The sequence below is a fragment of the Pogoniulus pusillus genome, chromosome 39 (assembly GCF_015220805.1).
Source record: "Pogoniulus pusillus isolate bPogPus1 chromosome 39, bPogPus1.pri, whole genome shotgun sequence".
Lineage (NCBI taxonomy): Eukaryota > Metazoa > Chordata > Aves > Piciformes > Lybiidae > Pogoniulus > Pogoniulus pusillus.
In genome coordinates this window covers 3,357,569-3,371,246 of record NC_087302.1, presented here as the reverse complement: position 1 = coordinate 3,371,246, position 13,678 = coordinate 3,357,569, and the positions used below count along the sequence as shown (strand labels likewise).

The 13,678-nt window shown below is 53.8% G+C and overlaps 1 protein-coding gene across 2 annotated transcripts in view; it reads right to left on the bottom strand.

Annotated features, from left to right (window-relative positions):
* Positions 1–13,678, bottom strand: part of MDM4 (MDM4 regulator of p53) — a 32,905-nt gene that overhangs the window by 15,316 nt on the left and 3,911 nt on the right. Inside the window, exons 1-3 of one of the 2 annotated variants that reach the window (XM_064173559.1) lie at positions 10,848–11,134; positions 5,811–5,917; positions 1,419–1,493 (exon numbers count right to left, since the gene is read on the bottom strand). In XM_064173559.1, coding sequence (XP_064029629.1) covers positions 1,419–1,493; positions 5,811–5,885 — 150 coding nt within the window. In that variant the 5' untranslated portion in view covers positions 5,886–5,917; positions 10,848–11,134. Of the gene's footprint in view, positions 1–1,418; positions 1,494–5,810; positions 5,918–10,847; positions 11,135–13,678 lie in introns of those variants that run through there. The other variant, XM_064173558.1, reaches the window with a different exon arrangement.

Here is a 13,678-nt window from a genome sequence, read left to right as displayed (position 1 = left end):
TCCCAGGCAAGAGTTGTGGCCTCACCCTCCCTGTCTGTGCTCCACAACCACCCTGGCCAACCTGTGCCAGTGCCTCCTCACCCTCCCTGTCTGTGCTCCACAACCTTCCTGGCCAACCTGTGCCAGAGTCTCCTCACCCTCCCTCTCTGTGCTCCACAACCTCCTTGGCCAACCTGTGCCAGTGCCTCCTCATCCTCCCTCTCTGTGCTCCACAACCTCCTTGGCCAACCTGTGCCAGTGCCTCCCCATCCTCCCTCTCTGTGCTCCACAACCTCCCTGGCCAACCTGTGCCAGAGTCTCCTTACCCTCCCTGGCCAACCTGTGCCAGTCCTCCTCCTCCTCCCTGTCTGTGATCCACAACCTCCCCGGCCAACCTGTGCCAGTGCCTCCTCACCCTCCCTGTCAAGAATCCCTTCCTAATCTCCACTTCCAATCTGCCTTCCTCAACCTTCAATCCATTGCCTCTCATCATATCCCAGGAGCCAGTCTGCAGGGTGCAGGAACAAGAGCAGCAGCTCCACAAAGCAGGCTGGAAAGGAAACATCCTCTTCAAGCTGGAGGACACTGCCAGCTAGAGTCAGGAATCCAAAGTGCAAGAGGAGGAAGCAAAGTGCATTGAACACAGCAAAACGCAGGTTCCACCTCCCATTACCCACCCAAAGGAGTCCCTTGGAAGGGCAGGGTCACCAAAACGTGGCTAAGAGTAGTCCACTCACTATGGCCAAACCAGGATGGTGATGTCTACATGCAGCCAGCAATGGAAACTGAGCTCTCTCCATTCCAACCATGCAAAGCTGGTTTCATGGAACCATGGAATGGTTTAGGTTGGAAGGGAGCTCAAAGCTCAGCTGGTTCCAACCCTTCTGCCATAGGCAGGGACAGCTCCCACTAGAACAGGTTGCTCAAGGACTCATCCAGCCTGGTCCTGAACACCTCCAGGGAGGTTGTGGAGCACAGAAGCACCCAATGTGATCAAAGATCACATTGGGTGCTTCTGTGCTCCACAACCTCCCTGGGAAACCTGTGCCAGAGTCTCACCACCCTCAACCTGTGCCAGAGTCTCACCACCCTCAACCTGTGCCAATCTCTCACCACCCTCACTGTAAACAACTTCTTCTCAATCTCCCCTCTCCTGCTGTTCAGGACCAGGCTGGATGACTCCCTGAGCAACCTGTTCTAGTGGGAGGTGTCCCTGCCATAGGCAGGGAAGTTAGAACTGGATGATGAGCTTTGAGCTCCCTCTTCCAACCTAAACCATTCTATGATATCCCAACAGCTCCAGGGCAACCTACCCCCAGTTTGAAGAGCTTCAGAGGCTACAAAAAGGAGTAGGCAGCTTTGTCCTTATCCCATCAAGTGCCCTCTCCTCAAAGCAGCCAGGGACAGGCACAGCTTCAGTGCCCAAGAACTTAGCTCACCTCTTTCAGAGTGAAGGTTTCACCTTGGGCACCTGCAGCTTGCAAAATCTTCAGCAGTGGCTGTTTGGGTCGCAGCTGAAACACAAAGCACAAGAGGTCAGAGAGCCATGGGGGCACAGAATGGGTTGGGGTGGAAGAGATCTTCAAGACCATTCAGTCCCAACCCCCAACTGCCATAGGCAGGGACACTTCTCACCAGCACAAGTTGCTCCAGGGCCTCATCCAACCTGGCCTGGAACACTTCCAGGGTGGGGGAAATCCACAACAGAATCAACCAGGTTGGAAAAGAGCTCTGAAATCATCAAGTCCAACCTAGCACTAAGCCTTCTAATGAACTAACCCCTGGCACTGAGTGCCTCAAGCAGCCTCCTCTTCAACACCTCCAGGCATGGGGACTCCACCACCTCCCTGGGCAGCCCATTCCAGTGCCAATCACTCTCTCTGACAACAACTTCCTAACAACATCCAGCCTAGACCTGTCCTGGCACAGCTTGAGGCTGTGTCCCCTTCTTCTGGCCCTGGCTGCCTGGCAGCAGAGCCCAACCCCACCTGCCCACTGCCCTGCCACTGCCCTGCCACTCAACCTGGGAGGCCAGGCTGGAATCTCAGAGCCTTGCTGTGGAATCACAGAATCAAGCAGGTTGGGCTCTGCTGCCAGGCAGCCAGCAACAGAAGAAGGGGACACAGCCTCAAGCTGTGCCAGGGCAGGTTGAGGCTGGCTGTGAGGAGGAAGTTGTTGTCAGAGAGAGTGATTGGCATTGGAATGGGCTGCCCAGGGAGGTGGTGGAGTGGCTGTGGCTGGAGGTGTTGCAGCCAAGCCTGGCTGGGGCACTTAGTGCCATGGTCTGGTTGGTTGGGCAGGGCTGGGTGCTAGGTTGGGCTGGAGGAGCTTGGAGCTCTCAGCCAACCTGCTTGATTCTATGACTCTGCCCCTTGCTGTCTGAGCCTGTGCCAGAGCAGCAGAGCAAAGATATTGTCCACACTTGTTCAGCAACTCAGAGGGGCAGGGAGGAGCTTCCTGCCACGTTTAACAAAGAGGAGGCATCCCAGAGGCATTCCCGAGTGCATTGGCATCCTCCTAGGAATTGCTCCCATTCCTGTGGAGTAGCTGCAGTGTAGGGGGAGGGGAGAGAAGCAGCTATTTAAAACTCGGGTTGCTGTTTTATATAGCATCATCTGCCTCATCTGCTGCTCAGAGCTGCTTCAGGCTGTGGGTGAAACCTAAACTCAGGGCTGGTGGAGCAGCTGGCACTGCTCCCAGGCTGCTTTCTAGTTTCTGTCAGTCAAGAGTTTTGGCTGAGAGACTCAAATAAAAGCAGGTTCTGATCCTTGGTGTTCTATTAACCACACCTCAGCCTTCAGTGCAGCTTGAAGTGCTTTGTGCCTGGCTCAGGATCCTGATGTCCTGCCTGGGAATCTGTGCAGAGCAGAGCAGACTCTGTTTATCCCCTGGAAATTCAGGCTGGCTGCTCTGGAAGCAGAGGCACTGCCCCTAAGGGCATGACTCAGGCTGTCTGCTTTGAATCACTTGCCTGGGGACTCCACTGTTGTGCTCAGCACTGCTCAGGCCACCCCTTGAATGCTGTGTCCAGTTCTGGGCTCCTCCACTGCAGAGAGATGTTGAGGAGCTGGAAGGTGTTTGGAGAAGGGCAGCAAGGCTGGGGAAGGGCCTGGAGCACAGCCCTGTGAGGAGAGGCTGAGGGAGCTGGGGGGGTGCAGCCTGCAGCAGAGGAGGCTCAGGGCAGAGCTCATTGCTGCCTGCAGCTGCCTGCAGGGAGGCTGTAGCCAGGTGGGGTTGGGCTCTGCTGCCAGGCAATTGGGAAGCAAGGATATGGTGGGAAGCAAGAACAGGATGGGAAGCTGGAACAGAGTTGGAAGCTAGAACAGGATTGGCAGCAAGGACAGGGTGAGAAGTAAGGCCAGGGTTGGAAGCCAGCAACAGAAGAAGGGGACACAGCCTCAAGCTGTGCCAGGGCAGGTCTAGGCTGGATGTGAGGAGGAAGTTCCTGGCAGAGAGAGTGATTGGCACTGGAATGGGCTGCCCAGGGAGGTGGTGGAGTGGCTGTGGCTGGAGGTGTTGAAGCCAAGCCTGGCTGGGGCACTTAGTGCCATGGTCTGGTTAGTTGGGCAGGGCTGGGTGCTAGGCTGGGCTGGCTGAGCTTGGAGCTCTCTTCCAACCTGCTTGATTCAATGAACTCCAGCCCAGCTTCAAACCTTCTCCTCAGCCTTTTTTTTTTCCCCCTTCATCAAAAGCTCAGCACAGCTCCAGGACATGCTTGCATCAGCAGCTGGCTTTAAGAAGATGATTTTCTCTCTCTGCATCCTTTCATCTAATGACCACTCTCCATAATAGGATTTTGAAGCAACTTGTCCAGCTCCTCCTTGATTAAAGAAGCAACCAACTTAGCTTGATCACTTTTAAATGGGGAAGCCTTAGCTCCACCACTCAGCATTCCATGAAGTGTTTACTGCAGGCTGCCTGGGCCACCCACTGTTGACAATCAATATTTTGCTGCTAATATCAGAGCCTATTTATTATTGTTGCTGCTGTTTGTTTCATGCAGAGTGGATGGAATAAACAAGCAGCTCCCTCAAGCCTCCTCAGGACTTGGCTACAGTTCAAAGCTTCTAAATGAAGCTCTTTCAACTTGCTAGGGACTTTAATTCCACTCCTGTCACAGCTTCTTCATCTTCTGGAGATGGTTTCTCTGTTGTGGAGGTGTTTCCTTGGTGGGGTTGTGGAGGTGTTTCCTTGGTGGGGTTGTGGAGGTGCTTGCTTGGTGGGGCTCTGGAGGTGCTTCCTTGGTGGGGCTCTGGAGGTGCTTCCTTGGTGGGGCTCTGGAGGTGCTACCTTGGTGGAGCTCTGGAGGTGCTTCCTTGTTGGTCTTCTGGAGGTGCTACCTTGGTGGGGCTCTGGAGGTGCCTCCTTGGTGGTCTTCTGGAGGTGCTACCTTGGTGGGGCTCTGGAGGTGCCTCCTTGGTGGTCTTCTGGAGGTGCCACCTTGGTGGGGCTCTGGAGGTGCCTCCTTGGTGGTCTTCTGGAGGTGCCTCCTTGGTGGGGCTCTGGAGGTGCTTCCTTGGTGGGGCTCTGGAGGTGCTTCCTTGGTGGGGCTCTGGAGGTGCTTCCTTGGTGGGGCTCTGGAGGTGCTTCCTTGGTGGGGCTCTGGAGGTGCTTTTTTGTCATGGAGATTTTTTTTGTTGTTGTTGGCTTTGGAGTTTTGTTTTTTTCTTCTTTCATCACAAATTGGTTCTGGAAGCTTTGATGTGATTGCCTTGGAGAGACTGTGCTGTAATCAGGACACTGCTCCATCACTAAGTGGACCTGATGGTGCAGGTCCAGAGGAAAGTGGAGAGGAGCCAGCAGTGGGCACTGGCAGCACAGAAGGGCAGCACCAAGCTGGGCTGCATCCAAAGCAGTGTGGCTGGAGATGGAGAGAGGGGATCCTGCCCCTCTGCTCTGATGAGGCCTCACCTGCAGGTCTGCAGCCAGCTCTGGAGCCCTCCACACAGGAAGGACATGGACCTGATGGACAGGGTCCAGAGGACATCAAAATGCTCAGGGGGATGCAGCAGCTCTGCTACAAGGACAGGCTGAGGGAGCTGAGGTTGCTCAGCCTGGAGAAGAGAAGGCTCCAGGCAGACCTTAGAGCTGCCTTCCAGTCCCTGAAGGGAGCTACAGGAGGGCTGCAGAGGGACTGCTCCCAAAGGCCTGCAGGGACAGGACCAGGGCCAATGCTCTGAACTGAGAGCAGAGCAGATTGAACTTGGATGTGAGGAACAAGTTCTGCACCAGGAGGGTGCTGGAGCACTGCAGCAGGTTGCTCAGCGAGGTGGCTGAGGCTCCATCCCTGCAGAGATAGCCAAGCTCAGGCTGAAGAAGGCTGTGAGCAAGCTGCTCTAGTGGAGGATGTCCCTGCTGAGTGCAGGGGCTTGGACTGGCTGAGCTTTGGAGGTCCCTTCCAATCCACCCCACCCCTCTCTGGGATTCTATTTGATGTCCCAGACCAGATTTGTGCTGCTGCTGTTTGCCATTGGCCTTCTGGGCTGCCAGTGCCTATCACTGGTTCATGGCCAACTTCTCACCCACCAGCACCACCAAGTCCTTCTCTGCATGGCTGCTCTCAACCTCATCACCCCCTGGCTGGACTGGCAGCAAGGATTGCTCTTTGCCCTTCCTTTACAGCCAGTTTGAACTGCTTTATCCCTTCCTTCCCCTTTAAAATGCTCATAAATCACTGATCTGATAGGTGAAAGCCTCAGGATGAAAGCCCTGCTCAATTAGGCTAAATTCTTTTTGACTCAAATGTACTCAGGAGAGCTTTGATTTGATGGAAGAAATCACAGTTTTGAAGAGGAGAAAAAGCAGCAGGGACAAGTGGGAGAGATAATTACCTGGTTCCCTTGTCCAAGAGTGAGTCTGCAGGCACTGTCTGCTGCTGGATGCTGGGCTGAGCTTGGAGATGTCATCGTGGCAGTGATGAGCTGTTCACAGCACAAAGCTAGAAACAAGGAGGGTTATGAGCAGTTAAGAGGAGAAATCTGCTCTTGGCTTCAACCACTTCCACTTCTTTTAGTTTGAAGAAGAGGAGGCTGAAGGGAGACCTCATTGCTCTCTACAGCTCTCAGGCTTCCAAAGCCTGGAGAGGTGAAATGTCCCAGACTTAGAGAATGGTTGGAGTTGGAAGGGACCTTAAAGATCTTAAAGTCTACAACTACCTGAAGGGACAGTGTGGAGAGGCTGCAGCTGGGCTCCTCTCACCAGGAATGAGAGACAGAATGAGGGGGAATGGCCTCAAGCTGAGGCTGGGGAGGTTTGGACTGGACATTAGGGAAAAGCTTTTCCTGGAGAGAGTGGTCAGGGATTGGAATGAGCTGCCCAGGGAGGTGCTGGAGTCAGCCAGCCTGGCTGTGTTTCAGGGTGGTTTGGATGTGGTGCTTAGGGAGATGGTTTAAGGTGAACCTTGCAGAGTAGGGTTCTAGGTTGGACTTGGTGATCCTGAGAGGCAAGCTGAAGGGTTCTGTGGTTCTGTGATAAGGAGGTGATGCTGAGGACAGGACTCAGATGTCAGCCCTGAGCCTGCTGCAGTGAGTCCACAGACACAGCAGGAGTTCCCATGCCTGGAGGTGTTTAAGAGGAGGCTGCATGAGGCACTTAGTGCCATGGTTTGGTTGATTAGAAGGTGTTGGGTGCTAGGTTGGGCTGGATGATCTCAAAGGTGTTTTCCATCTTGGTTGACTCTGATTCTCCAGTATGAGGGTGGTGAGACTCTGGAACAGGCTGACCAGGGAGGCTGTGGCTGCCTCCTGCCCCAGAGTGTTCCAAGGCCAGGTTAGATGAGTCCTTGAGCAGCTGAGTCTAGCTGAGAGGTGTCCCTGCCCATGGGGGGGAGGTTGGAGCTCTGAAGTCCCTTCCTATCTAAGCCACTCTACAGTGAAATCTTCCAAGTCTGAGGTGGGGAAGTAGAAGCTGAGTCACAAAACCACCACGAGAGAATCACAGAATCATCCAGGCTGGAAAAGCCTCTCAGGATCACCAAGTCCAACTTAGAACCCTCCTCTGCAAAGATTTCACCTTAAGAAACCTTCCTAAAGCAGCAAACCCCTGACTGCCCCAAAGGCACAGCCAGAGCTGATGGAACAGCAGCTGGTGAAGGTGCTCAGCAGAGCCAGGAGCTGAAAAGCTTGCTTAAAAGCTGCTGCAACCTTCTAAAGACCCAAAACTGCACAGTTTGATGAGCAGGACTGGGTTGAGCAGGTGAAAACTACCCCTTCCTGGAAAGGAACAAAAGGGGAAACCCTGCAGCTATTTGAATGTCAACCCCAAAGGGTTTCAGTATCCACCCAAAGAGCACAGCCTGGATGCCAGGTTGATGTGCAGTGACTCACAGCACAACCCACCTCAAGCTGCCCCAGACAGCAGGCTTGAAAACCTCTCATTACAAAGAAAGGAAGGTGTTAATTAGCCACTGAAAGGAAAATTAACTTGAGCTGGATGAAGGAATTCAAATCTTGAGCTCTTTTGGCTCAGCACTCCGAGAAAAGGCAGCTCAGGGCAGACCACCTCAATCTCTACAGCTCCCTGGAAGGAGGCTGGAGTGAGAGAGGTCTCTTGGAGGCTGGAGTGAGGGTTTGGTCACTTGGAGGCTGCAGGGAGGGAGGGTTTGGTCTCAAGGAGGCTGCAGTGAGGGTTTGGTCTCTTGGACGCTGGAGTGAGGAAGGGTTTGGTCTCTGGAAGGAGGCTGCAGTGAGGGTTTGGTCTCTGGAAGGAGGCTGCAGGGAGGGAGGGTTTGGTCTCTGGAAGGAGGCTGCAGGGAGGGAGGGTTTGGTCTCTTGGAGGCTGCAGTGAGGGAGCGTTTGGTCTCTTCCAGCTAACAAGCACCAAGAGGAGAGGAAATGGCCTCAAGTTGTGGCAGGGAAGGCTTAGGTTGGATAACAGGGAAAGTTTCTTCACTTAACAAAGTGGTTAAGCCCTGGAACAGGCTGCCCAGGGAAGTGGTGGGACCACTGTGCTCAGGTAGGACCCCTGTGCTCAGAGGCATTCAAAGAATGTGGTGCTGAGGGGGCACAGATTGCCAAGGACCCTCAATGGGCATCCTGTCCAACCCCCCTGCAGTCAGCAAGGACACCTCCAACTAGATCAGGCTGCCCAGGGCCACAGCAAGTCTGATCTTGGATGTCTCCAGGGAGGGTTTAGTGGTGAACTTGGCAGTGTGGGGTTAATGCTTTGGGATTCAGTCTTGGAAGGGATTTTTTTTACCCCAACCTTATTGATTCTATGACCTCTAAAAAGAGTTCTGTGCTCCTAACCTCAGCTACAATAAACCTCCACACTGCAGTGTGGATCTGATTGTGCTGCAGGCAAGAGGGACATGGAGCTGCTGGAGGGGGTCCAGAGGATGGCATGAAGATGATCAGAGGGATGGAGAACCTCTGTTATGGGGACAGGTTGGGAGCATTGGGGCTGTAAAGCTCCAAGAGAAGGCTCCAAGAGTACCTGGAGGCTCCTCAGAGTACCTGAAAAGGGCTACAAGAGAGCTGGGGAGGGACTTTGGACAAAGAGGAGCACCTGAAAGGGGCTACAAGAGAGCTGGGGAGGGACTTTGGACAAAGAGGAGCACCTGAAAGGGGCTACAAGAGAGCTGGGGAGGGACTTTGGACAAAAAGGAGCACCTGAAAGGGGCTACAAGAGAGCTGGGGAGGGACTTTGGACAAAGAGGAGCACCTGAAAGGGGCTACAAGAGAGCTGGGGAGGGACTGTGGACAAAGAGGAGCACCTGAAAGGGGCTACAAGAGAGCTGGGGAGGGACTGTGGACAAAGAGGAGCACCTGAAAGGGGCTACAAGAGAGCTGGGGAGGGACTGTGGACAAAGAGGAGCACCTGAAAGGGACTACAAGAGGGCTGGGGAGGGACTTTGGACAAAGACATGGAGTGATAGGATGAGAAGGAGAGGATTGAAGCTGGAAGAGAGGAGATTTAGACTGGAGATGAGGAAGCAGGTAGGGATAGGACTGGGGGGGATGGAACACAGCTGGAAATGGGGAGATTCAGACTGCATGTTAGGAAGAAGTTCTTCAGCATGAGGGTGCTGAGAGGCTGGAAGGGGTTGCCCAGGGAGGTGGTGAAAGCTTCATCCCTGGAGATGTTTAAGGCCAGGCTGGCTGAGGCTGTGTGCAGCCTGCTCTAGGGTAGGGTGTCCCTGGGCATGGCAGGGGGGTTGGAACTGGCTGCTCCTTGTGGTCCCTTCCAACCCTGACTGCTCTACAAGGAATTCTTTGCAGTGAGGGTGGTGGGACACTGCCACAGGCTGCTCAGGGAAGCTGTCCCCTCTCTAGTGGTGTTCAAGGCCAGGCTGGATGAGCCCTTGAGCAACCTGAGCTGGTGTGAGGTGTCTCTGCCCACGAGAGAGGGGTTGGAACTGGCTGATCTTTGAAGTCCCTTCCAACTCATCCCATTCTCTGAATGCCTCTGACAAAAACACCCAACCCCTATTAACTGCCAAGAGCAGAGCAGGAGATGAACTAAAGTCTGCCTCTTGCATCTGCCTACAGAGATGCAACTCTGGGCAAGCATTTTTTTTGTTGTTGTTGTGTGAAATCTGGCAGAAGTCCCAACCTGTAACCCACACAGTGGTTAAAATTAAGACCTGAAGCTCCAAAAAAACCCAACCCAAAACCCACAATCGAACATAACAAAGCAGCAAACAGACAGCAAAATTCCAAGCAATGTCTTAAATCCTTTCACTTATCTTCCAGATAAGACTCAACGACTCTGTTAGGACTTCCCAGCAGTCAGAATGAAGACTCAAAGACTCTGTTAGGACTCCCAGCAGTCAGAATGAAGACTCAAAGACTCTGTTAGGACTTCCCAGCAGTCAGAGTGAACATCAAACCAAGTAACCAGAGCTATGCACCAAACATTTCAGATGCAGACAACCCAAAGCTGAACCTCAGGGAAGGCAAAAAAAAACCCCCCAGGCTGAGTTTGAGCATCAATTCAAGTTACTACTAACACAGCATCAGAGGGGTTGGAAAGGACCTTTGGAGATCATCCAGTCCAAGCCTCTGCCAAGGGTAAGATCACCCAGGGCAGATCATGCAGGGACATGTCCAGGCAGGTTTGGAAGCTCTCCAGAATAGGAGACTCCACAACTTCTCTGAGCAGCCTGCTCCAGGGCTCCAGCACCCTCACACCAAAGAATTTTCTCCTCCCTGTTGAGGTGCAACCTCCTGGGCCCAGCTTGCACCCATTGCTCCTTGTCACAGAACCAACCAGGTTGGAAAAGACCTCTAAGACCATGGAGTCCAACCCTATCATCTAACCCTTCTAATTAACTAACCCATGGCACTAAGTATCTCAGTGCCTCCTATCGCTGGGCACCATCAAACAGAGCCTGGCACCTTCACCTTAACACCCACCCCTCAGATAGTTACAGGCACTGAGAACATCCCCTCACAGCCTTCTCCTCTCCAAATTAAGCAGCCTCATTTTCCCCTTGCTGATGCCTTAAGCAGCCTCATTTTCCCCTTGCTGATGCCTCAAGCAGCCTCACTTTCCCCTTGCTGATGCCTTAAGCAGCCTCATTTTCCCCTTGCTGATCCCTCAAGCAGCCTCATTTTCCCCTTGCTGATGCCTCAAGCAGCCTCACTTTCCCCTTGCTGATGCCTTAAGCAGCCTCATTTTCCCCTTGCTGATGCCTCAAGCAGCCTCAGTTTCCCCTTGCTGATGCCTCAAGCAGCCTCACTTTCCCCTTGCTGATGCCTTAAGCAGCCTCACTTTCCCCTTGCTGATGCCTCAAGCAGCCTCAGTCTCCCCTTGCCAATGCCAAGCCCCAGTTTCCCCTCCGTGATGCCAGGCACGCTGCCCACGGGCCCCTTTCCACCCCCGAAGCTGAGCTGTGCTTTGCAGCAGCTGCAGACAAACTCACCCACCTTGGACTTCTCTGCTCTAGCAGCAGGACTCGACCAGCTGCCTCCCAAGCTCTTGCCAAGAGGCTGTTGTGCAGCAGGCTCGGGGTGGGGGTGAAACCTCCCCCTGGGGCTGTGCCCTGCCTGGCTGAGCTCCTGGTCCTGCTGCTGGTGCTCTGAGTGGCTCGTTCAAAAACTGCTCCCGGGCTCCAGCTGAGCTGAGTCAGGCAGGGGAGTAGCTGAGCACATCCCAGGCTGATAAAGAGCCTGAGCTGGTGTGAAAAACAGCCCCAGTGGGAGCAAGCCCTGGATGGCCTCTCCACCCTGCATTCCTGGGAAGGGACTCTGCCACCTCTGCCAACCCAGGAGCATTTTAACCGTTTCAGCTCTGCTCTGCTCAGAGCCAGGCAAGGAGGGCAATGCCTTGCCCCCAGTCTCGACAGAAAGTTGTACTTCTGTTGGCAATATCAACTTCCTTTAACCAGCAACGAGCCCCAGGCTGCCAGGATGCCATCCCCCCCCAAGCATGCCAGCTCTCAAACACCTCCAGGGTGCAGGCACCCTCCAGTATCTAAAGGCAACCAAGAGTCCTGCCAAGACAAAAATCTCCCTCAGCCTCCCAGAAACACAACTGTGGAAGTTCCCAGAGCAGCTCCTTGCTCAGCCATTCCCCTCTGGCTCTCTTTTCCCCACCTGTTCATAGGATGAAGCAGGTTGGAAGAGAACTCCAAGCTCCTCCAGCCCAACCTAGCACCCAGCCCTGCCCAACCAACCAGACCATGACACTAAGTGCCCCACTCAGGCTTTGCTTAAACACCTGCCACGGGCAGTCTGGGCTGCATCCAAAGCAGCGTGGGCAGAGATGGAGAGAGAGGAGCCTGCCCCTCTGCTTTGCTCTGCTCTGGGGAGACCTCAGCTGCAAAGCTGGGGCCAGCTGTGGAGCCCCCAACACACAGTATGGACCTGGAGCTGATGGAGAGAGCTCAGAGGAGGCCCTGAAGATCATAGAATCAGAGAATGAAGCAGGCTGGAAGAGAGCTCCAAGCTCAGCCAGCCCAACCTAGCACCCAGCCCTGCCCAACCAACCACACCATGGCACTAAGTGCCCCAGCCAGGCTTGGCTGCAACACCTCCAGCCACAGCCACTCCACCACCTCCCTGGGCAGCCCATTCCAGTGCCAATCACTCTCTCCTAACATCCAGCCTAGACCTGCCCTGGCACAGCTTCAGGCTGTGTCCCCTTCTTCTGTCCCTAAGTGCCTGGCAGCAGAGCCCAACCCCACCTGGCCACAGCCTCCGGTCAGGCAGCTGCAGGCAGTAATGAGCTCTGCCCTGAGCCTCCTCCATGCTGAGTTTCTTTACCTCAGAATCCTGGAAGGGTCTCAACTACCTTGCAGCCAGCTGAAAAGGAAGCTCCAGACAATTTGCTGCTGCTTCAGAGCTCCACGTGCAAAGAAAATGAGACTGGAAGAAGAGAGCAAGGACTGGGAGGAAGCCATGAATCATAAGAGAGTCATGAACTGGTTGGGGTTTTTCCACTTGATCACTCTATATGGTCATGCACACCACAGGAACAAGTCATCTGCTCATTTTTTTTTGGGGGGGGGGACACACAGGACTAAAAGCTTCTTCTGAAGAGACCTAGACCCCACTTTTGGATGCTTGAGGGCAGACCTGAACAGGCCCAGGCAAAGCATGAGCGTAGGGAGCATGGACTGCTTGTGATAGTGGAGGCTGACAAGTTGGAGCTGAACTTCTCACTCAAGGGCAGGTTTTGGTTTAAAGTCTCCTCTCAAGGAAGAAGATTAAAAACAAGCAGCAGCTTCTAACTGCTGTGCCAAGTGAAAACCCAGCAGGGAGCATAAAACAGATGTCTGCTGTGTCTGTGGACTCAGTGCAGCAGGCTCAGGGCTGACATCTGAGTCCTGTCCTCAGCATCACCTCCTTATCACAGAACCCTCCAGCTTGCCTCTCAGGATCACCAAGTCCAACCTAGAACCCTACTCTGCAAGGTTCACCTTAAACCATCTCCCTAAGCACCACTTCCAAACCACCCTGAAACACAGCCAGGCTGGCTGACTCCAGCACCTCCCTGGGCAGCTCATTCCAGTCCCTGACCACTCTCTCCAGGAAAAGCTTTTCCCTAATGTCCAGTCCAAACCTCCCCAGCCTCAGCTTGAGGCCATTCCCCCTCATTCTGCCTCTCATTCCTGGTGAGAGGAGCCCAGCTGCAGCCTCTCCACAGTGTCCCTTCAGGTAGTTGTAGACTTTAAGATCTTTAAGGTCCCTTCCAACTCAAGCCATTCTCTAAGTCTGGGACATTTCACCTCTCAAGGCTTTGGAAGCCTGAGAGCTGTAGAGAGCAATGAGGTCTCCCTTCAGCCTCTTCTTCTTCAAACTAAAAGAAGTGGAATGGGCTGAAGCAAAGAGCAGTTTTCTCCTCTTAACTGCTCATAACCACAGAACCCTCCAGCTTGCCTCTCAGGATCACCAAGTCCAACCTAGAACCCTACTCTACAAGACTCACCTTAAACCATCTCCCTAAGCACCACATCCAAACCACCCTGAAACACAGCCAGGCTGGCTGGCTCCAGCACCTCCCTGGGCAGCTCATTCCACTCCCTGACCACTCTCTCCAGGGAAAAAAACCTTTCCCTATATCCACTATAAACCTGGAATTTGCTTTATTAAAGCAAAATGAATCCCCACACCTGCAGTCTCAGGTGGAATCTCTTGGAGAGGAGCAGGCTTTAAACAAGCTTTAAAGGGAAGGCTTTAAACAAGCCCTAATCTGACAGCTGAGAGCTAATCAGGTCTGTTCCTTATCAGTGTGAAGCCCTGGGAGCATTCACACC